General features: G+C 42.3%; 1 protein-coding gene across 5 annotated transcripts; it reads left to right on the forward strand.

Annotated features, from left to right (window-relative positions):
• Nucleotides 1-35: 35 nt before the first annotated feature.
• MRAP2 (melanocortin 2 receptor accessory protein 2) lies at nucleotides 36-20,049 on the forward strand. 5 transcript variants are annotated; one of them, XM_040551717.1, is made up of 8 exons: nucleotides 136-154; nucleotides 528-790; nucleotides 4,546-4,648; nucleotides 5,295-5,463; nucleotides 8,140-8,240; nucleotides 9,349-9,498; nucleotides 14,842-14,941; nucleotides 19,476-20,049. In XM_040551717.1, exons 6-8 carry the CDS (start codon nucleotides 9,372-9,374, stop codon nucleotides 19,867-19,869), a joined length of 621 nt encoding a protein of 206 aa, XP_040407651.1. In that variant the 5' UTR covers nucleotides 136-154; nucleotides 528-790; nucleotides 4,546-4,648; nucleotides 5,295-5,463; nucleotides 8,140-8,240; nucleotides 9,349-9,371; the 3' UTR covers nucleotides 19,870-20,049. The 5 variants fall into 5 exon arrangements, with proteins under 5 accessions (XP_040407648.1, XP_040407651.1, XP_040407652.1 ...); XM_040551718.1 differs by lacking the exon at nucleotides 136-154 and adding an exon at nucleotides 9,011-9,267 and having other exon boundaries at nucleotides 177-790; XM_040551716.1 differs by lacking the exon at nucleotides 136-154 and adding an exon at nucleotides 215-275.
• Nucleotides 20,050-20,769: the final 720 nt, after the last annotated feature.

The following is a 20,769-nucleotide window of genomic DNA, read 5'->3' on the forward strand; positions in this document are numbered from 1 at the left end:
TCACGTGCCGTTGGCTGTGCCATGCCGCCGGGGCGCCGCGGCTGCTGCTGATTCATTGGCTGTGCCGGCGCTGGGCTCTGCTCGGCGGGGCGGGGCGGGGCGGTGCCCGGCCAGGTAAGGGCGGCGGTGGCGGCTGCGGGAGGGGGACGGCGCCGTGAGGGGGTGGGCTGGGTGCTTGTTGGGCTTCTGTGGGCTGTTAATAAACAGGGGGGCTGCGGGGCTCGCTGAGGTGCTGGGGAGGTATTGCCTGCAAAAGGGGCTTGCGTCTTGTCTCGGTATTTAATTGAAGGGTTCCTTCTGGTGCTCAGGAGCACACGTCTTTCAAAGCAACCCAGCCAGCCCTTAAACCCCCGCTGTGGCTTGTCTAGAAGGCGTTAAAACTTTTTATTCCCTCCCTAGGGTTGTATGTTTGGCTCTGCCCTGGCTGCTGTGCATTCGAGCGAACTTTGAAATCCAACCTAAAAACACTTGCAAGGAAAAAAAAAGAAGGCAGAATAAATTTGTTGTTGTTGTTCTCTTTTGTCTAGGTGGCGTGTGGCTCTCTGCCGTGGATGGCTTTACCCATTCTCAGCCTTGCCCTCCTCCTTTCCCAGGGGAGCCTGGTGCTTTCTTCCACCATCCCGCAGTAGCCCCTCTGGTGAGCAGCGGCTGTTGGCGGTGGCAGGACCAGGTCCCTGTCCTCAGCTGCCTGCCCTTCCCTTTGCTGGAGCTGATCCCCTCTGAGACCAGCTGGCAGAGCTTCCCTCCGTTCCCCCATGGTTGCCTTGCTCGTCCTGATGTGTCTGTATCGGTAGGTGCTTGCAATGCTGGGTGGTGACTGGATGTGTGGGTACACACCGATAGTTTGCCACTGCTCCTGTGTTGGGCAGGGCTGGTACAGGGATGGGACAGCAGTGGCGATGCTGGCCTATGCTGCCCCAGCAAGGCTGGGCAGGGCTTGTTTGGCACAACATTAGGGCGCTTCCGTTTCCAGTTGTGTTCTCCAACCTGCCGCTCTGTTTCAGAGCCGTTGCCTCTGCTGTTTTCTGTTTTTCCTCCTTTGAGCTCCTCAGAGATGCAGATTTACGTAACCGGTGTGGAAATAAATAGATGTTTTGGCTTCCGCTCTCAGATAATCAGGTAATTGTCTCAAATACTGCTTGTTTTTCTTGTCCACTTGCGATTTCCTATTCAGGTTCTTAATCAGAGAGTTAAGGTAAATTCTTGCCACAGGAGTAAATACCTGGCAAGATGCCAGTCAGATGGTAACTCCCCGTTGACTGAGGGCAGTCTGGCTCCCTGCTTGCCTAAAATAATGAAACATTCTGGCTGCATCAATCATGAGAAAAGATGTTTAAAGTCAAGCTATTGCCAGAGAATTCATTTTCTGGAGAAATAAAATCCAGAGTGTTAAGAGCTGTAGAAGTTGTTTATTACTGTGCTTATTCTTTCACTGTTTGCGTACACATTGTGGTGGAAGAGGTTATAAGGTGAAGCTCAGATGATGCTCTTGCAGCTCGTTAAACAGTTTAAATCAAATTTCCAATCTTTAAGCCAATAGTGTGAGCAAAATTTTAGTACCTGTGAAGCGTTATTCTGTGTGCTCACTCCAATGGGCCTCGGTTGTGCTGTTGTTAATACTGTTTCCTTGGTCCCTCGTTGCCTGTTTATTGCCTCATGTAGCACAGAGACATGGTAGAGATTAAGGATGAGAGTGTTCGGATGTGTGTTTAGGAGTGGTGTATTGCTGGGAAGAAATTTGAAATAAATTGTTTGCTTCTTCCACAACAGCAGAGAGAAGAATTAAATCTAAAGGCAGGAAAAAAATCAGTTCTGTTTTGGAAAAGTCCCAAACCAGTTTGCCTTTTAGTAAAGATCTATTTCAGTAGCTATTCAAAGTTTTTGCTGAACTGATTGTATTGTAAGTGAATTGCAAAAGTTCATAAAACATTTATCTGTGAAGTGTGGAAGTTTTCAGGAAAAGCTGTATTATTTTTGTTCTTGAGAAAACATAATATACAGCTGACTCTTCAAACTGAAAAGCTCAAGCATTGCTTCGCATCCGGGAGATTATGACTTTACAGACCCTGTGGGTGTGATCTTAACCTGTAGACATTTTTCCACCTCAGCGCGGCCAAACCACAGCTGTGAGATATCCAAGAGTGGACGCAACTCTGAGCGAGTGGTTTATCATACCTGTTTTGTTCAGCTCTGCCAGTTTATCTTCTGCTGCCTTGAAGGCAGACAGGAGCTGTGCAGGGGAAATCTGTTTCTGTGGACAGAATTGCTGAGCAGTGAAGTGCATGGCTGTGCTTCACACCCGATGGGTGCTGTGTGAAGGTCAGGGGCTCATTTTGTTACAGAGGAGGGGAGGTGGCCTCAGTTTCCACTCTGCTTTTCAGCTGCGGTATCCTGGCTTTTTCATTGTTGCAAAGCTGACAGAACTGTGAAATGAGGGGTGAGCACAATTCTGTTTCCTCAGATATGCAGCCCTACAGGCAGCAGTGCTGTGTCTCAGCAAAGGGGCTGAGTCCCCTAATTAGAGTCCCTTAATTAGTGCCGAGTTCCCTGATGCAGTGATGCGAGAACAGTTCCTTCTTTAAGCCTCACCCCTGCTATGAACAGTCAGTGTAGATGTGGTTGTTTGAAATTCTCCCTGATGCCCCTGTTCTTGGATTCAGTTGCTCTTTTGGCCATACTCAGCATCAGGTTTGCATTCTCCTTGAGATTTGCAAACTAGCCCATTAGAGTAGATCTGTAGTCTAGTAACCCTATGAATAGGGTTATATGCATTGACAGAAATTCTCTTCACAGAGATTTTTTTCCTATTAAATGTAATATCATCATTGGGTTATAAAAACACTTGTTCTAGCCCTACTACTGAAGTTGCCTTCTTATTTATTATTATCAGTTCTTACGTAATAACACATAGAGAAAGCATTTTAAAAACAACTCCTCTAGCTAGCTCCTTGCAGTTGACCTGAGGTGGGCTGATCGGTAAGAGTATGGGAAGGGGGGAATCTTTCATTTCTCTCTGCTCAGAATAAGGCATTGGATTAACAGGTTTCAGGGTTAGCAAGGAATCCAGAAGATCTCCATTTCAGCACTGAGCTTTTTGTGGCAACAGAGCTAGTAAAAAACATTTTATTTAAAAAACAGAGCTAGTAAAAAACATTTAGTAAAGAGCAAAAGCTACCCTTTTTATTTTTTTTCCTTTTAAAGCTGCTCAGAGATGAGAACCTGTTCTTCGAATATGGTTTTCTCTATTTGTTTCCTCTTTGCTTAGGAGGAGGTTTGGCCTTGTTTTCTCCAATGACTACATCAACTGTCAAATTGTGAGTGTTTTTTGTAGAGACATATTATTTGAGTGGAAGTGTGTATACTCATAATACTCCTTTTGGACGTTTGGGATGCTGAAATCCGATATGTTTTCAGGATTCAAAGTTGAGCTCTGAAGATTGATTGTATAATTCTGTCGTAGCTGCAGAGAACAAATGGAATTATGGCTAATATCTCTCTGTTGTTTGTGGTTAATACTGTCTTAGGACTGTATATTCTGCCTGTAATTTTAAAGGCTTTTGATACTGGAGTTGAACTAAGCTTGTTGCTTCAGCATGTGTTTTGGGAGCAAGTTCCAGTAGCTCTGTACTGACAGTTCCCTGTCCCTTTATTGTCAGCTCAGGTTTGAAACTTTTTCAGGATAGAAGGAATATATAGCTTTTGTGATGTCCCACTAGGTATAATTCAGCTTTCTTCCCAGACAAGACTTAAAAGCGAGCATACATAGTGTTTCTTTGTCTTTTTTTCAAATCCATGTAGTTGTCTGTGAACTCATAGCACAATGTGATTTCATATTAGTTTCTGCCAAGCTTCAGGTGGCCCCGACTGAGTTGAACTACTAAGCAGGCATTAATGTTTGCATGTATGATTGACATCTTAGGAAAGTACTTGGCAAACTGTTTTCATCTTTTATTTGTTAATTTTGACTTTAAATTCATGAAGTCATTTCTTTTAAACTAGGCACAAACAGTAGCCATACAATTAGCATGCAAATTGTACGTAATGGTGTGGAGACCTTCTACACTGCAGCAGAACAGCGTAAGACATTAAGTGCTAGTTCGTGGAAAATAAGACGTTTTCGTGAGAATTCATATGCATGTTGGATAAGCAGGTGCTGGAGTCTAGTTTACATTTGCAAGGATATTAAAATGTATGTTATGTGATGTGTAATACATGCAGCAATACATGCAGCACAGCTGCCTGTGATTTTTCATTTCTTGTCCTTAGTTCCCCTAGACTAAATTAGTGTTTTTCCATACCATTGTTATAAAGCCCTTTTGTGATGAATCTAAAATTATTCTTGCTGTTGTAGTGCAATAGCTCATGCAGATGATGCTGTTCTGAGTTGTTAATATTTTCTCTTCTTTCCAAGAAGAGTCCCAGGTGCTATGTACTCAAAGTTAGCATGTATGATTGATTTTAATTGTACAGTCAGTTTTCAATTATCTTGCTATTTTTCCTGCTAAATTTTGCTTTTGTATTGCTTGCTTTCCTCTCTTATTGCAGGTGAGAAGATTGGGTATACCTTGTACAAGACCTCAAGCTGGATCTCAAACCGTGTACATCTAGGATCTTGAGAACTGGAAAGAAGCACGGACCATTTGGCTAAGTATCTGCTGCAGACTCCTTTCTCAGAAGTGGCACAGCTTGTTTGAAGCAATAGCTGTGTGGTACGGTTGTAGAAAGATGAGATCTCTATTACGTTTTAGCTCCTGCAGTGCAGAGTAAACAGATTTGTGCTTGCTTTCCTCATTCACTTCTTTCTCTGTGACTTTGCCTCGGGATGGAGTAAAAAGCAATGCAGTCGTGTGATGGCTGCTTCCCTTGCCCCCAGCAAGCAGAATATTGTTGGTAGTATGGGGACTGAGGGGGCACAGGAACAGCCTGAGTTTGTTACTTTCTTGTAGCCAGCACTTCTGGTTTAATTGTACTGCCTAGCCGATGGAGCTGATGCATCAGGATGCAGTGCTAAGCTTTCTCAGACTTATCACAGTTTGAAATGCTGCTGATCTCTGTTCCTGCCCGGCTTTTGGGATCTTCACCATTTGCAAGGGACCAACAATTTGTTTAGTCTATGAAGTCTGTAAAGTGTTCGATCTCTACAGAAGTAAGCAGAATGGAAAAGTGGAAAATTAATGAAGTTTTTGATTGAAAACTTACCTCCTTGCTTGTGTCTACCATATTGGTAGTTTATCTTGCTCCAGAAATGAACACTACTTAGACCAGTCCACATGCATTTACTCTTGTGCGTGCAGGTCAGAGTTGGAGGTGGCTCCTGCTGGTGACATCCAAGACCAGTTCCAGATGCACACAAAAACGGATTTGCCTTTGTGGCCCCAGTGGCAGTGTGAACCACAAAGCTGTGCTTCAGATATGGCGTGTGCCTAGCTTTGCCCTTAGAGCGACTGGGTGTCAGTTTGAAAGGTAGGTGGCTGTGCAGAGCAAATGTGCTGATGGCATCCAGAGTGTTTCAAATAGTCGAACCTTAGTGGTGTCTGCACCCCACTGCTGCAATTCAGAGATGTGGATTTCGTGCAGACTCAGCGCTGCGGAGTTAAACTACCTTGCACGGGTACCACTGGCAGGCAGCTGTGACCTTACAGACTTTCACAAAGGTTATGAACGAGTTCTCATGAAGGTATAATTCAACTCCAGGAGTCACAGTTGAGTCTCCATGGGGAGTGTCTTGCTGCCTGTTGGCATCCTTTAGGCTTCAGAGACACCAAGCCAGTGCTCCAGAAGAAGGCCGTGAGGGCTTGTCCTTTTTAGTTAACAGGTGACTAACCTGTCTGGACCTCCTGGTTGGTAGCACTGAGCACAGTCCTGCTGTGGGTTTCCTTGTGTGAGCAAAATAAAGCTTTTTACTGCTCCTTTACTTGTTTCTGAAAGAAAAAGAGCCAGTGTGAGCTGTATACATCAGAGTCAACAGATAGGCATGTAGAATAGAAGGTTTGTTTTAATGTGTTTCAGGCCAAGGTTTTAGAGACATTTGGACAGACAAAGCTTACAAGTGAGGTGCACTCTAGGTTGGGACAATGCTTATGCTTAGCTCTACTGGATCATTTGAAGGCATGCTTTTCGTCCCGCAAAGCCTGAGTAGCAGATTAGGCAGGGAGCCGGGGGTCAAAGTTTCAGTAAGCACCTGTGCCTCTGATAGTGGCTGATCCACACCTGAAGTAAGTGTAGAAATGCCTGTAGCCAGTGGTGATATGCTGGAATTTTGAGTCTGAGCCTACAGCTAAACCGCGACAAATTCTTTTGTGACTCTTCTCCTCATAGGTCATAAGTAGACACTAATGACTGGGCTGCGGGGAGGGATCTGCATGACACCCAGTTAACAGTGTGAATCTGAAACAGGGGAGGGTCAGGCTGGCTGTTAGGAAAAGGTTCTTCACCGAGAGCATGGTTGGGCACTGGGACAGGGTCCCCAGGGCAGTGGTCACAGCCCTGAGCCTGTGGACAATGCTCTCAGACATGGTTTTATTTATTTTTTTAATTTTTTATGTGGTCCTATGCGGAACTGGGAGTTGGACTCAATGATCCTTGTGGGTTCCTTCCAACTCAGGATATTCTATGATTCTATCTCCTTTACATTTGAGGTAGATGAAGAAGCATTTTTTGGACTGTTCATATATCCTACTCAGAAGTTTTCTGCCTGCGGATTTATAATAATGCTAAAAGAGAGGCGGTGACAATGAATGCTGAAGCCGTATGAGAAATACCTAAATAAGAGACTCCTCTAGAAGGCTGCAAAAGAGAAAAGCAGGCTTAGACAGGAACATGCTGATAAAATCTGACAGGAGATGCATCATCAAGAAAACACTGAGGAGAAGGGAAAATGATGATGGGAACCCTCAGGAGTCAGTCACAAAAATGAAATGCAGAAGCTTGTAAGAGACAGCTGATAGAGCTGTGCTGGGAGCAAACTAGGACAAGAATCATAGTTTTTCCTCTGTGCCATTTGCTTTTTCCAGAAGGCAGCAGTTACCTTAGTTGATTTCAGAAAACAGGAAAAACTCTGCCTAAAGCTTAATTAGACATTCTCTCTTATTCCAGGAAATAAGGAAAGTTTTCAAGTCACTGAGAAAGCAAAGGAGGAACTTTAACACAAGCACTTGAAATTACTTAACCTTTTTCTGTCATGTTCCTTCAGACCCTTAAGGAAGTAGAGGATGGGAAACATCCTGAGCTGTGAACTGGATTGTACATTGCAGCCACTAAAGCATCTTTTTCCTCACCTTCTGTGCTTTAGGCTATTTAGTCTAGTTGGGAGCTTTGTGAGTGGCTGAAGAAGGGTGAGGGTAACGAAGCACCTTATCCTTACTCAAGCAAGTGTCCTCCCCTCTAACCTCCCCACATGGGTGAATGGCTAATCCTGAAAATTAAGCTGGTTGGAGTTTGAAAAATAGATCAGTTTCTTGTTTTAAATGGTTTATCGCTTTTTACAGAAAGATAACTGATTTTTTTATGAACTTGAAAGGCTGCTCATACTTCTGGGGTGAATTTGTTTCTCACTTTGCCTGATTTCCTGGTCTTTATGCATGGCCATCCTAGCATTTGAGCAATGCCTTTTACTTGCATATGGTCTTATTGAATCTAACAGAAGACTGAAGTTTCAGCTAATTTGAGTGACATGGGTACTTAGAGTCCTTTTTTTTTTCCCCCCAAGAAGTTTTACCTGGATTTGATTTTGTACTCTAAGAAGCTTCAATGTCCACAGAAGAGCTAATTGCAATAGTTTTACAAACCACATGAAGTCTTCACCCTGCTGGGTTTGAATTGAATGCAAAATTACCCAAGCTCAATTTACTTTTTGAAAAGCACTGAACAGTTTCTTATGGAATGCTATTTTGTAATAAACCTTGGGGTAGATGTTCTGATTCCAGTTGCTGCAGCAGATGTTTTGCGCAGAGATGTGCTCTCTTTTGGTGTGTGTAGAATCGTCTAATACTGAAAAATTATTCTGCAAAATGCAAATCCCTGGTGCAGTGTTGGAATGACAGAATATCTATCAGGCTAACTTTAATAATCAGTAATGTTGCCCTACAGGTTTTGTTGATCTGTGGGGAAAATCACTCCTGTCTTATTTTCCTTCTGCAGTGGCATATTGAAACTCTTAGCACAGAAAAATCTAGGTTGGAAGGGACCTCTGGTGGTCATCTGGTCTAACCTCTTGCTCAAAACATGTTCAGCTAGATCAGGTAAGTTTTTCTTTTTTGTCCTATCTAACTGAAATTTTCCACGTCTCAACTTGTGTCTGTTGCCTATTGTCCTGTTTTTGTCCACCTCTGAGAAGGGTCTGGCTCAGTTTTCTCTATGCCCTCTTGTAACTTAGACCTCAGAGCCGTCTACAGTCACCTCTGAGCCTTCTCTTATGCAGGCTGAACAAACCCAGTTCCGTCAGCCTCGTGTGAGGACACCAAACCCAGATGTGGTACCACAGATACCATCTCACCAGCACTGAATAGAGAAGAAATGCTTCTCCTGATGTGCTAGCTACGCTCTCGTTAATTCAGGCTACTAAATGGTTGGCTTTCTTTATCACAGGGGCATGCTGGGGACTCGTGTTCAGCTTGTTGTTGGGGGGACCTGCGGGTCCTTTCCTGAAGAGCTGCTCCCCAGCAGTCAGCTGGGTTCCCATCAGTTGATTTCTTCAGCTTGTCTGAGTCCTGAATAGCAGTCTGCCCTCCAGTCTTTGGACTGTTTCCCCCCCATTAATCTGTGAACTTGCTGCCAGTGCACTCTGTCTCATCATCCAGCTCTTTAAGAAAGATTTAAAACAATATTAGCCCAGCATCAGTACCTGCATCAGTACCTAAAGGGACTGGTAACCACTGGTAACAAGCTGCCTGCTGGACTTTAGGTGATATAACCCTTTGAGCCTGGCATTCTAGGTAGTTCTGCACCCAGATTTTCATGGCAGCATTCATCCTAAACTGCTGAGGTCTTTGGTATTTAATATTTTTTTCAGCTATGAAAGCTACGTTCTGAGGAGTCTGGTTTTGATGCTTTTTATACTTAGAAGCATCTCTGTGGAGGTGAGCGTAGCTTCTCTCTACCCATTAAAGAGAAGCTGTGCTGGCTGGTGGTTGGCCAGCAAAGACTGAGGAAAGGGAGAGAGGGCTTGTGATGGCCTTGCCTGATGGGCAGTGATACTGGATTTAATGGTGTGAGCATCTTCGTAAGCATGAGCGGTTCATCTTGGGAACAGTGGCAAGAGAGAATCCTGTAAGTAAGAAAAGATGCTGGGTGAAATCAAAAGATGTGTTAGAAAAATGTATTCTGTACTAACGCATTTTGTATCCACAGGGACATATTTATTGTAGTGCGAGATGTCTGCCCTGAGGTTGATTTCTAACAGAACCTCCCAGCAGGCCTTGTCTAACTCTGATTACACCTGGGAGTACGAGTACTATGAGTACGGACCGGTGTCATTTGAAGGCCTGAAGGCTCATAAATGTAAGTTCAGTACAGACATATTTTATTTCAGCTGAGCTTCCCCATCTTATTCACTGCTCTTCACTTGTAACTGATTATTGTACAAAAATCTCTCTGAACTTTCTGATTTCTCAACAGTTAGTTATTAGCCTCTTTATTGGATTATTATAATTGTTTCTTCTTCTGTCTTTTTGTTGACAGCTTTCCTTTGATATAGGAGCACCATGGGTTTCCTGAGTCTAGTAGGAATTTCTCAGTACTAAAGAATAGCAGACTACTAAGAACTGTTTATAACAGCAAGTGCAGCCCCTGCTGCTTCTGGTGCCTACTTGCTGCAATCCATGTTCTGTTCTTGTTCCCAGTAATGTGAAAAGGGCATTGGTGGGCAGCCTTACTGCTTTTTGTTTTTCCTTTATAAAAAATAAGTATAAAGCTTTCAAGAGACTTGAAAGAAGAATTTTCTTTTTCTGAAGAAACTTTTATTGTTAGGATTTTCTTCCTAGAATGCTTGTGTTAATTTAGCATTGTACTAGTACTGGAGCTGTTTAATTACAGTACAAGTAGAAAGTGGAGGATAGAGATCAGAGAGATGAAAATTATTGGTAGGAACCAAGAGGAAATTTAGCTAGGACAAGCTAGTGAAACCAGGCCGATATTTATTTTACAATAAATTTGGTGACAATAACTTGGACTTCTAGAAAATTTATTTGGGGGGGGGTGGTGAAGGGTTTAAAAAAAAAAGGAACAAACTAACTCAAAACTGGGATGTGTTTTGCAAGCACTTTGCTAAAGAGAAGCAAACCATCTTGTCCCACTGTTTCTCACTGTGCAAGTGTTTGAGCACTAGTCTTTGAAGTAGTGGGGCAAGGTCCCCAGCATCCAGTACTGGGGTGCTGGTCCAGGGTGGGATCCATGCTTCCTGCCTCTTTAAATGTGGTGAGGATTCAGACTGGGAAGGAGGAGTGCTTGCCGTGGCAATCAGTAGCTCGGAAAGGTTGATCTGCCTTGCTTCTGCACAGTCGGGAGGCTTTGGGGAGGCACTGGGAGATTCAGAAGAACTCACAGAAGTTCTTACAACTTCTAAAAGACAAGAGCTAGACCAGAAGCTACTGTTTGGCCTGAATTATACTTTACCTTTAATTTTTTTATAGAAGTCTGCTGATTATTCTCTGTTTTTACAAATGTTAGGTACTTGAAAAATGTAGGTTAGTTTTTATCATGTTTCCAATTTTATATTCCTTTCCTCCACTTAATCAGAGACCAAACCTGACTACAGAGATCACTGATTACAAAGATGAGCTGCCATGTGTGTACTCACCATCTTCTTAGCTCTGTGTGTCAGTGTGATAGGAGAACAAATATAAATGATAGTTACCTCTGAACTGCTGAAGGTCTAGTGGCAAAACGAATCTCGGATTGCCATTGAGCTGCTTGCCGTGCTGGGTATGACAGCTCGGCTCTGCTGCCTGGCTGTGCTGTTCGTAGAGCAGGAGGGCTCTGGACAACACTTGTTAGAGAATGGGACAGAAGAAACATCACCTTTTCAGGTGGAGCTTGATATCTTTGTGAAAGAGAGGGGCTAATAGCAGTATTGAATCAGTTGCTTAGGAAGTCCCTTCTGTTTTTGTGTTTCTTTCCACTTTTTTTAACTGATAGATTGGAGTTGCCTCTGTTTACCTTGGTGTTACTGCATTCTCAACGGGTTGATTTTAATCTAGTAAAGGTGTGTGAGTAAAGGAACAGTCTGTCTTTGTTGCATATGCAATGATATTTCAATAAATTCCTTGTTCTAGGTAATTCCAGCTGAGTTGGGCCTGTTGAGGATTGTGGAAGCAACGTGGTCAGACATTTAGTCTCACTGAAATCTGAATGTGTGAGAGGAGATTTAGGGCTACATTGTCATGGAGACTTTGAATACTGACAAGTCCTCACTTTTTTATTTGCTGGCTCTCTTCTTTTTTTTAGCCACATAAGAAATCTTAAATCTTTTTTTTTGCACAGCTGCATTCAGACTGATATTTGGCTTTTGCTAACAAAGAATTTAAAATTCTGTAGAGGCAAGCATCATAAATGGTGAGGTTGGGGCTTTGTGGATGTATTCCCACTTGGAAATACTCCATCTTCCTCAGCTGTGCTGTTCTAAGATTTTTGCAGTAAAGGTAGAATCAAAATCAGTGATAAAAGAACCAATGTGAAAGCAATGAGGCTCTGCTTTGGTGATCTGGTTTACAGCGTAAAGTTAAAATGGTGCTCTGGGCTTATCTGTATGTTGTACAGGGAGTTGTAATGAAAGCAAAGGAATAAATGGCTTGAACCGTTGATGGGGATGTGTGTGGTGCAAGGAGAAAATGTCTGTGGTGCCACTCTGTGTGGAAAACACCTGCTCATCTGGTTAGAGTACTGAAAATCAGAAGTGGCTGAGAAGGGCCCTTCTTATTACCCTGCACTGAGAACAGGAGGGACCTTTATGGTAAAACAGTCTTTGAATGCTGGTAGATACGTGAATGTAAATTCCACCAAAGTCCAGAAATGAGTCCACAGGAAAAGATGCCAGTCCAACTGGAGAGGGCATGTATGTCTGTAACTTACGTTAAAAACTTAGGGGTGAACTCCAGTTGAGGTGATGCAGGCTGGCAGTGGCACACCACCAGCTGTAAAACATCACTGTCCCCTCTTAAACTTAGAGGTGTGTGATTTCTTTGAATTTTTGATATACCAAGTTATTTCACCCAACGTGAGAAAGCACTGTGGTGAACCATAAGCTAGGATGAATTCTGCAAGAGAAAGTTGGAGGCTTCTTCGGGATTAATGCTGACTTAGTTACAGGCAAATGGAGGTTCCTACTAATTCAACATACATAAAAAGAAATTCAGAAGCCTGCTTTCTGAAAGCAGAGAAAAAGTTATGTAAAGTGATTTGTAGAGAGAAAAGCTGACAAAACAATCTAATACACAGAAAACAATAAAATAATTAAAAAGGGGGTTGGTGAGAAGGGCTGTTTAAATACTGAATGACCTTTCAAATATGAAAAAATCTGTTTCAAAAGCTGAAAGCACATTCTGCCTGAGCAGAAGTGAAGGCAGAAACTGGAAATCAGAAAATCCAGAAATGTAGGCATCAGATGTTTTATAAATTAAAACTTTCTAAAGTAAGTAGACAAAGATAACCAGGAGTTATCTGTGACTGATAGAGATGCAAACAATTTTTTGTGCGTTTGGAACAGAAGAAGCCTTGGTAACATCAGAGAGAGGTAAAGTAGGTAGGAGTGATCAGAGGATTATGAATTTGCGTTAGGAAGGCTGGTAAAAGTTAGAAAGGTGATGGCATGCTTTCCTAATCTATCTGGAACTTGGCTGGTATTATAAATGTAGTCTTAGCATTTATTTTGAATACAAATAGTTTGACGTGCCATTTATTTTGAATAAATGTTTAGAAATTAATAGGTTTGGATAATTTGCACTTAGTGAGACCTACATGAAATACTGAAGAGATTTCTGGCCTGCTGCTTTAATTTTAAAGAAACCCAAAGAACGTTATTGATACAGCAGAGGGTTAGAAGTGTCAACAGCCGCAGTGAAGCAAGCAAGATGTAGCTTTATGCTCAGTAAGCGCAGGAGTTCTCTTCCAGGGGGCAAAACACCAAACAAACCCTGAGGAAGGCTTACTAATCATGAATTATGGGAGCATACAGTGCCAGCAGATGTGATTTTTGTGGAAAGTAGTAATTTGTCAATTAAGAAAAATCAAGATTATCTGATATATTCATTTTTCAACTTGATCAATATGATCTATGCGTGGATTTCTAAAGCATCCTATTTGATTGTATTTTCTTCTGCTTACCAATGTAATTGGTTAAGTAGTAAATTGCTTAATGGGAATATTTCTTTTCAGATCAAATTTGCAGGTACTGCAAAGTCTAATAAGATGATAAATAACCATGAACCATCTTGTATTAATAAGGTGAAATGCACAATGGATCTTGAAACACCGAGTACAGGCTATACATACAGAATGATTCTGAAAATAACTTAGGGCTCACAACGCACAGAATTGCAGAAATAAACTCTTACCAGTATGCTTGAAGCTAAAAGAAATACTCCAAACTTTGGAAAGAGTACAGTGTCAGTATGGGGTGATTTTTTTTCCCCCCATTTTCTACTCATCACGAAGACCTATACTTGAGCTACCTCCAGTTACTTTAAAGGATGTTGAGGAGAGATGGAAAAAAACTTGCAGTGAGAGACTTGAAACTTAACCTCCTTAGTTTACCAGAAAATGGGATTAAGGAGTGACTTGATTATGATGGAGTATTTTTACAGGGAGAAAATGTCAAGTTGTGGCAGGCACTTTTTCTACACACAGAGCAAATGGTTTCAATTGATTTCTAGTTTCCATATCTGCCTTTTATGTGGAAGATATTTCCCAGTGGGAGTGTGATTAACCACTGGGGCCAAGGACCAGGCAGGAGGGCCGGTTCCTTGTTTTCTGGTGTCTTTAGTCAGTCCTGTAGGGGACTGAGTGTTCGAGGTACTGGTAAATGTTCGGTGCTCTGCCTGCTGCATGGGCTCAGACAGCTTGTTGAGGAGCTCTACATTCACTGGGGATTGTTGAGGTTCAGTGGTAGCTGCGTGATGAGAGCTTGTCCTGCCTGAGACTTTGCTCTGGCTTGTCTATGTGTTAATTTATTGACCTTTTACAGTGCAGGCTTTGACTATTTGCATAAACTAAAAATAACCAACTGAAAGGACAGGTGAAAAACCACCTGTAGACTGCAGGTCCCAGACCAAGTCATGTCTTGTCTTGGTGCTCTATAACTCTGGGCTGTGGTTACCAATTGATTGTTTAGAACTGTTTGCCCCACTTGTACCACTGAAAGATGGCTAAATCTTCCTAAGCCCATTGTGCCAAAGAGATCTGTCAAAACCTGGAACCCCAGTGGTGTCAGGCAGAAGTCATTCAAAAATAGCAGGAGTTCTGGGCTATATAGGGACGGAGATTTTTGCTGAAAATCAAATAATCCTGTTATCCGAGTTCTAGTATTGAATTGTTTCCAAAGCAATGCTTGGACGTGGGCCAGGCATAACAAAGGGAGCTGCTTTTAGTTTAATAGCAGAGAATTCAGTCCCTTCCTGTTTTCAGCATGTTTCTCGTTTGTCTGGCTGTGAGTAAAATTTGGGCTAGAAATGAGAGGTTCAGTGTCAGCTTTCCAATCAAAAATAAAAATAAATCTTATTCTTTCCATTTTGCCAATCAGGAATAAGATGACAAGTTTTTGGGGATCTGTAGTCCCATACTGCGTGTGGAAGGGAACTTCCTGAAAGTGCAGGTAAAATATTGATCGCATTGTTTTCTCTTTTTCACCAGACTCCATTGTGATTGGATTTTGGGTTGGTCTTGCAGTCTTTGTCATCTTCATGTTCTTTGTCCTGACTCTGCTGACGAAGACTGGAGCGCCACATCAAGAGTGAGTCCAAAAACTGGAATAACAGGTGCAGCCTCGGTGTCCCGTGTGGCGTCCTGCTGCCCACGAATGACCAGTGACAGTGCTGATGTTGCACTGGCTCAGCTCATTTTTTTGTACTCCATTCTTAGGAAAGGCTGTTATGTGTCTTTAAAATATTTCTTTTGTTCTAAGCGTTTGAAAAAGATGCGAGTATTGACAGGGTAGATACAAACTAAATACAATGCAGATATTGACTTAAGAATGTTGAAGTCTGAGGCGTTTTTGCATGTTTGTATTCAAGTCCAAAACGTAGATGTCGGTAATACTTGCAAGATCTTTCCTTAACCCTGTAGTTCACTGAGCCTCCAAGCATCTTAGTTTCTGCTGAAAAATTGCAGTAGATGGGGAAGTCCCGACCAGCTCCTTACTTCTTAGCACTAGAATCCTTTTAGTCACAAACGAAGCCTTTCTCCACCTCCTTCTGGCTGATCTGTATATGCAGACCATGCCTTGGCTCAAGCATTTATCTACAAATCTGATACTTAAAGCCAGTTGTGCAGCACGCAGACTATCAGTGTCCCTCTGAGAAGGTCTGAGCCCACATCTCCTCCCAGGCTTGCTTGTCATCAAGAAGAAATCAAGGCTCTCTGGAGGGTGAGAAGGCTCGCAGGCAGGTAGCAGTGATGAGAAGCTGATTGTGAAAGGCAATTGTCTGCCATTATCGCTTCCTGATGCAGCCTGCCTGTCTCTGCCTCCTGAGGGCCCTGTGCTGGTTACTCGTATGGAGGCTGCATCTGACAGTTTGTAATAGCTTATCTCTAGAGGCAGGCGCGTGTTAGGGAGGACCTGCGGGTACGGTGAGCTCCTGGCTCTAATCCTGCATTTTTCCTTCTGTGAGAAGGAAGCAGGCAGAAGAATTCAGTTTCCTGGAACTGGCTTGCTGAATTTCATAGCTGGGATTTTTGCCTCCCTTATGTATTGTCAAAACAAACAAACAAACAAGCCATGCTCTGCTCCCAAGTGTATTTAAAGTCTTTGTAAATACTGGTGTGCTGTCTCTTTTCCCTGGGGATCTTTTTTTTTCTTTGCTTAACATCCAAGTCTTTATATATGTGGGTAATACAAGGTGGGCGATGAAGTGATGGTGTGTCAAGTACACGACAATGAGAATTTTCCATGGATATTTGTCAAAATGTTTGTGCGCTTGTAAAAGTGTACGTTGAAGTAGCAGAGGGCTGCTTAATATATCTCAATGCATTTCTGCTTTCTTCATCAATATTCTTGGAACAGGCTGTCTAGAGAGTTTGTGAAACCTCCGTCTTTGGTCAACTTCTGTGTCCGAATAAGACCTCAAGCAACCTGACCTGAATCCACAGTTGGTCTTGCCTTGATCAGGGCATTGGACTAGGGACCTCCAGGGGTCCCGTCCATCCTAAATCTTAATACATTTTTTCTTCAGTTGTTGAACACAGCCTAGACATTTCCTTTCTGTACTTACTTTAAAATTCCTTGGCAGCTTTGAGAGCTGTGTGCTTGAATTTGTCCACTTATTTCATATGCTGAGTTGGTGCCGTTAACAAATCTAAGCTTTTTTTTGACGTCTAACTTACTGTGTACAGTACTGGAAAAAGACCATCCAGAAATACACTAAGGGCAGCGAATACTATTGATGTATCTTTTTTGCTGCATATATATAAAAACTGGAGAACATAAATACCTACTTGCAAGAACAGTGTAGACTGTGGATTTATTTTGCCTGCATTTTGTCTTTACAGCTCACTGGATTCTTCATGACTCATAGTTTCATTAGTGGGCTGTCTTGCAGCCGTCCTTTAGAAATAGATGTTAATGGGATCCCTAGGTCTTGGGAGAAAGCCATCCTGGTTGATGGACGTGTCTCTGACTTCAGGAAGTCATTCCGGCTGTTCTTTAAAGTACTATTAACGCGAGAGAGAAGTGTAACTGGGTTCAGATGGATGGATCCAAAGTAGAATGCTCTGATTTTTCTAGTAATGTGCTTTTCTTGGCTCAATATAAAGGGGCATGATAGCGTGTTCTTTTTAAAACTGTACAAGATGTTCAGGTTTGGGTACATCCTCAGCCCAAGTGAAGAGGTTCAGGACATGGATGAGGAGGCAGAAATGTAATTAGTAATGGAAATGATACCTGTTGCACATTTTCTTTTGTTCACTTGTATTAGTAGGTGTAGAACATTAGCTTGTCCAAAAAGAGATTGATCAATTTTCTGTATTTCTGCCTGAAATTTTCTGAAATTTCTGCCTTGCGATTACAAGGCTTCATGTAGGTATTGAGGCAGGCTGTACAATTAGTTGCAGTAAAGGTGAAATGACTTTTGTTTCCCAAGAAAAGAATTGGTTTGGGGCAAGGATTCTTGGGGGGGGAATCCACTCAGAGAAATACTGATTCACTGAACCAAAAACACCTATAGATGTTTTTGTACATTTGCTGAAAAACGTAGGAAAGTTTCTCAGGTTCAGGGCAGTGTTTCTAGATTGGTACTAAGGAGCTGCTTAGATCCCACAAGGTCCCTTCAGGCTGCCCAACCCTGCTTGTTTTGGAGGATTGGCTATTTATTCCTTTCCGTGGTGCTGGGAGAAGGGTTGCTTAAGCTACAGAGGAATCTGAAGTGACAGTCCCAAGTCAGTAGAAGGGTATACTACAAACTGTACCCTGATGGTACACTTGAGTTTGTTGGGCAGATGCTGGAGCTCAGTGCTGCAACCAGAACCCAGTATCACAGGCCAGAAAATTCCCAGAAGAGAGCTTAGTTCTCCTGCATTAGTTCACCGGTAACTGCTTGTTTGAGTGGTTTTCTTTAAGTGTGATGCTTGAGGTGTCTGGCATTCAACATCCCACTCCTAATGGCAGCTTCTGGGACTCAGAATCCTCTTGGCCCAAATACTGCAATAGGAGTAGGTTGTTCTCTGCCACGGCTCTCCAAATACAGACTGGGATTTCTGAAACTGCTTCTCTTGTTTTATCAGTCTTCTGGAAAGGTGTACACTGAGGTATGCTTGGATACTGTAGTGGGCAAGGCTATAGAAGTTTTTAGTCTAGTTTAAAAGTCGTTCCCAAAATACAGCAAGATAGTGTTCATGAATTTCAGAATCTGACAAATATGACTGTATACTAAATCATGTGCTCCCTGTTCAGCACAGGATCGTTCTCTATAATAAGTCCTCAAAAACTTGGCCGTTGTAAAATTTCTCCGCATCTTCTATTCCTCCATTTAGATTAGGTTGCTGTTGCCAGTCCTGGGTGCCCTTCTGTGCACGAAGCCTTTGCTACTGCATACCTGGCTGTGTTATTAAGGACTTTCTGCACCTATAAGCTAGTTTTGCTTCTCTAGTGGATACATTTTAAAACTTTCTTCCTAGGCTTACAATGTTTATTCTTAATGTGCTTGCCAGCTCTACTCTGTGCCACAAAACCATACAAGAACTGCTTTTCTGCAAAACCATATATGCAGCTCAGTGGTGCTTTCAGTTGCATTACAAATATGTTAATGTCAGTTACCTGTTCTGAAGGTTACTGTGGCGTTATTCCAGTCTGTTTCAATCGATGATCCTTGCGGGTCCCTTCTGACTCAGGATATTTGGTGATTGGGTGTTTGCCTCCTGCTGTATATCCAGTAGATTATTATTTAGCTAATCCTGTGTCCTGCATCAGTTTAAACATTAAGCTGCTTCTGCATGCTTCACTTTGAAATGCAGAATGAGCCAATATTGTTTTTGACAAACTAGAGGGCTGGTTTGATTTGAAGGCCAGTGTAACTGACTGTTAGGCTCTAATTCTTGTATGATGTCATAAAAGTAAATTAGCACTTGGAAAGCGGTGATTTCTAGGATTTACTTTTGTCTGGGTTGAGCTTTTCTCACCTTCAGCTGTTTGTGGCTCGTGCACAAATCTGTGTAGACTGGAGCTGTTCTGAGCTAACACTTACAGAAAACTCCAAGAGAAATGTCAAGATGTCTTTCCTTCCTGGACTATGTTTCTGATTCTTTAAGCCTTCCAGTCTTTATAGTAATCTGTTTAAATTTGGAAATCTGAATGACATTGACCAAGGTCAGTGCAAAAGATGGTTTGATGTCTGGACAACCAACTACCCCATCACTCCTTTAGTGACAGCAGTGTTACCTAATGTCTCTCAAAGGTTTTCACTATTAAAGATTTTTCTCAAAGCATTCTGTGAAACTTTTTTTTTTGAACTTGATACTGCTTGTTAGCTACCTAAGAGGAAATTCTGTAGGCTCATTCAGCGAGCTGAACTGGTTATTAAAGTATACTGCTTGCTAGAAGTGCCATTAAAGAGTACGGGTATTGATAACTTACTCCCATGGAAAATTACCACTACAAATCAAGACTTAAAATAGCTTCAGCAGAAAATAAATAGTGCTGGCTTTTTAAGTCCCTTGTAGATAAGCTGTAGGGTTTCCTTTCTTCCGGACCATAATGGCTGCTGAAACTTGATTTGATGGTAAGAATACCAATAATTCTACTTTCATGCTCTCACTTTTTTTCGTCTTTTCTCTAGCAATGCAGAACCTTCTGAAAAAAGATTCCGGATGAATAGCTTTGTGGCAGATTTTGGAAGACCGTTAGAGTCTGAGAGAGTCTTTTCTCGTCAAATAGCTGAAGAATCCCGATCACTTTTCCATTTCTGCATTAATGAAGTGGAACACTTAGACAAAGCAAAACCAAGTCAGAAAGGTCCAGGTCTGGAAAGTAATATCCGCTTCCAGGAAGTTCCCAGGAGCAGTGGAACATTTGAGGAGGACCTGAGTTGTCTTACAAAATTTAATATTCCGAACTTCGTGAACAGTGAGCAGAACTCTTCACTAGGTGAGGATGATCTCCTTATCTCAGAGCCACCTATCATTTTAGAAAGCAAATCAGTCGTGCAATCTTCTCATCGGATCCTTGACTGAAAATTTTTACTTTAAGGTAAAAAAAAATAAAATCCTGGTGTTGTCCAGTTGGAAGCCTTCTGGTTGTTTTGGAAGAAGGTATTTCAGAGCCCTGCTTTTTTTTTTCTTTTTTAAGTTGTATGTAAGAATGGCTGTGCTGACAGAACAGTTTAGATGAGAAGTAAAACACTGAATGCCTTATTCCAATGCCTTCTGTCGTCTAAGCCTTTTGTCCAGTATTGGGTTTGCTCCCTGTTGTTTTTGTTTGGTTTTTGTTCAGTTTGGTTTTAAATGACTGTTTATGTCCAACTTCTGAAGATACCATGACTTGTGGGGATTGTGAAGGCCAGAGCCTGGCTTTGGGAGGTGTATGAGAACTCCTCCGCCAAGAAAAGTGTGAACTCAAACTACAGCTGAAGCAAGGAATAAGCAGGCAGCTGCTGGGGCGATTCTGCAGCTTCTGCTGCTCCCCAAAAGGACATCTGAAACAGCAGCACGATGGATACCTGCATGGCATTAATTTGTACTTCTAATGCCTAACTGCTTTTAGGTGCAGGTGAGACCCAGTTTACAAGCTTCCAGAGGGAATACCTTGTATATTAAATAGTTCGGTTACTGTGTTTACAAACTGCTACCACCACCTGCTGCCTGGTAAAAGCAAATCGGTGCCTGTAGTTACGGTACTTCAGAGTGACGTTCTGTCAGGTGCGTGGTGATGCCCTGGAATTAGTGTCCAACATGCATTAATTTGATTTTTGTTGATGTGAACTGCCAGTTGGGTAACGCAGAATTCAGTAGCTAGATCACAGGAAATTAGATGAAAAATAGTCTTCTTTTGCCAACAGAGTTAACATACCACCACTACTTGTATGTAATTTATGCTTTGCTTACCAGCTGAACCTTCCTATGCTTTTTGGCTCT

Source organism: Cygnus olor, chromosome 3 (genome assembly GCF_009769625.2).
Source record: "Cygnus olor isolate bCygOlo1 chromosome 3, bCygOlo1.pri.v2, whole genome shotgun sequence".
NCBI classification, from domain to species: Eukaryota; Metazoa; Chordata; class Aves; order Anseriformes; family Anatidae; genus Cygnus; species Cygnus olor.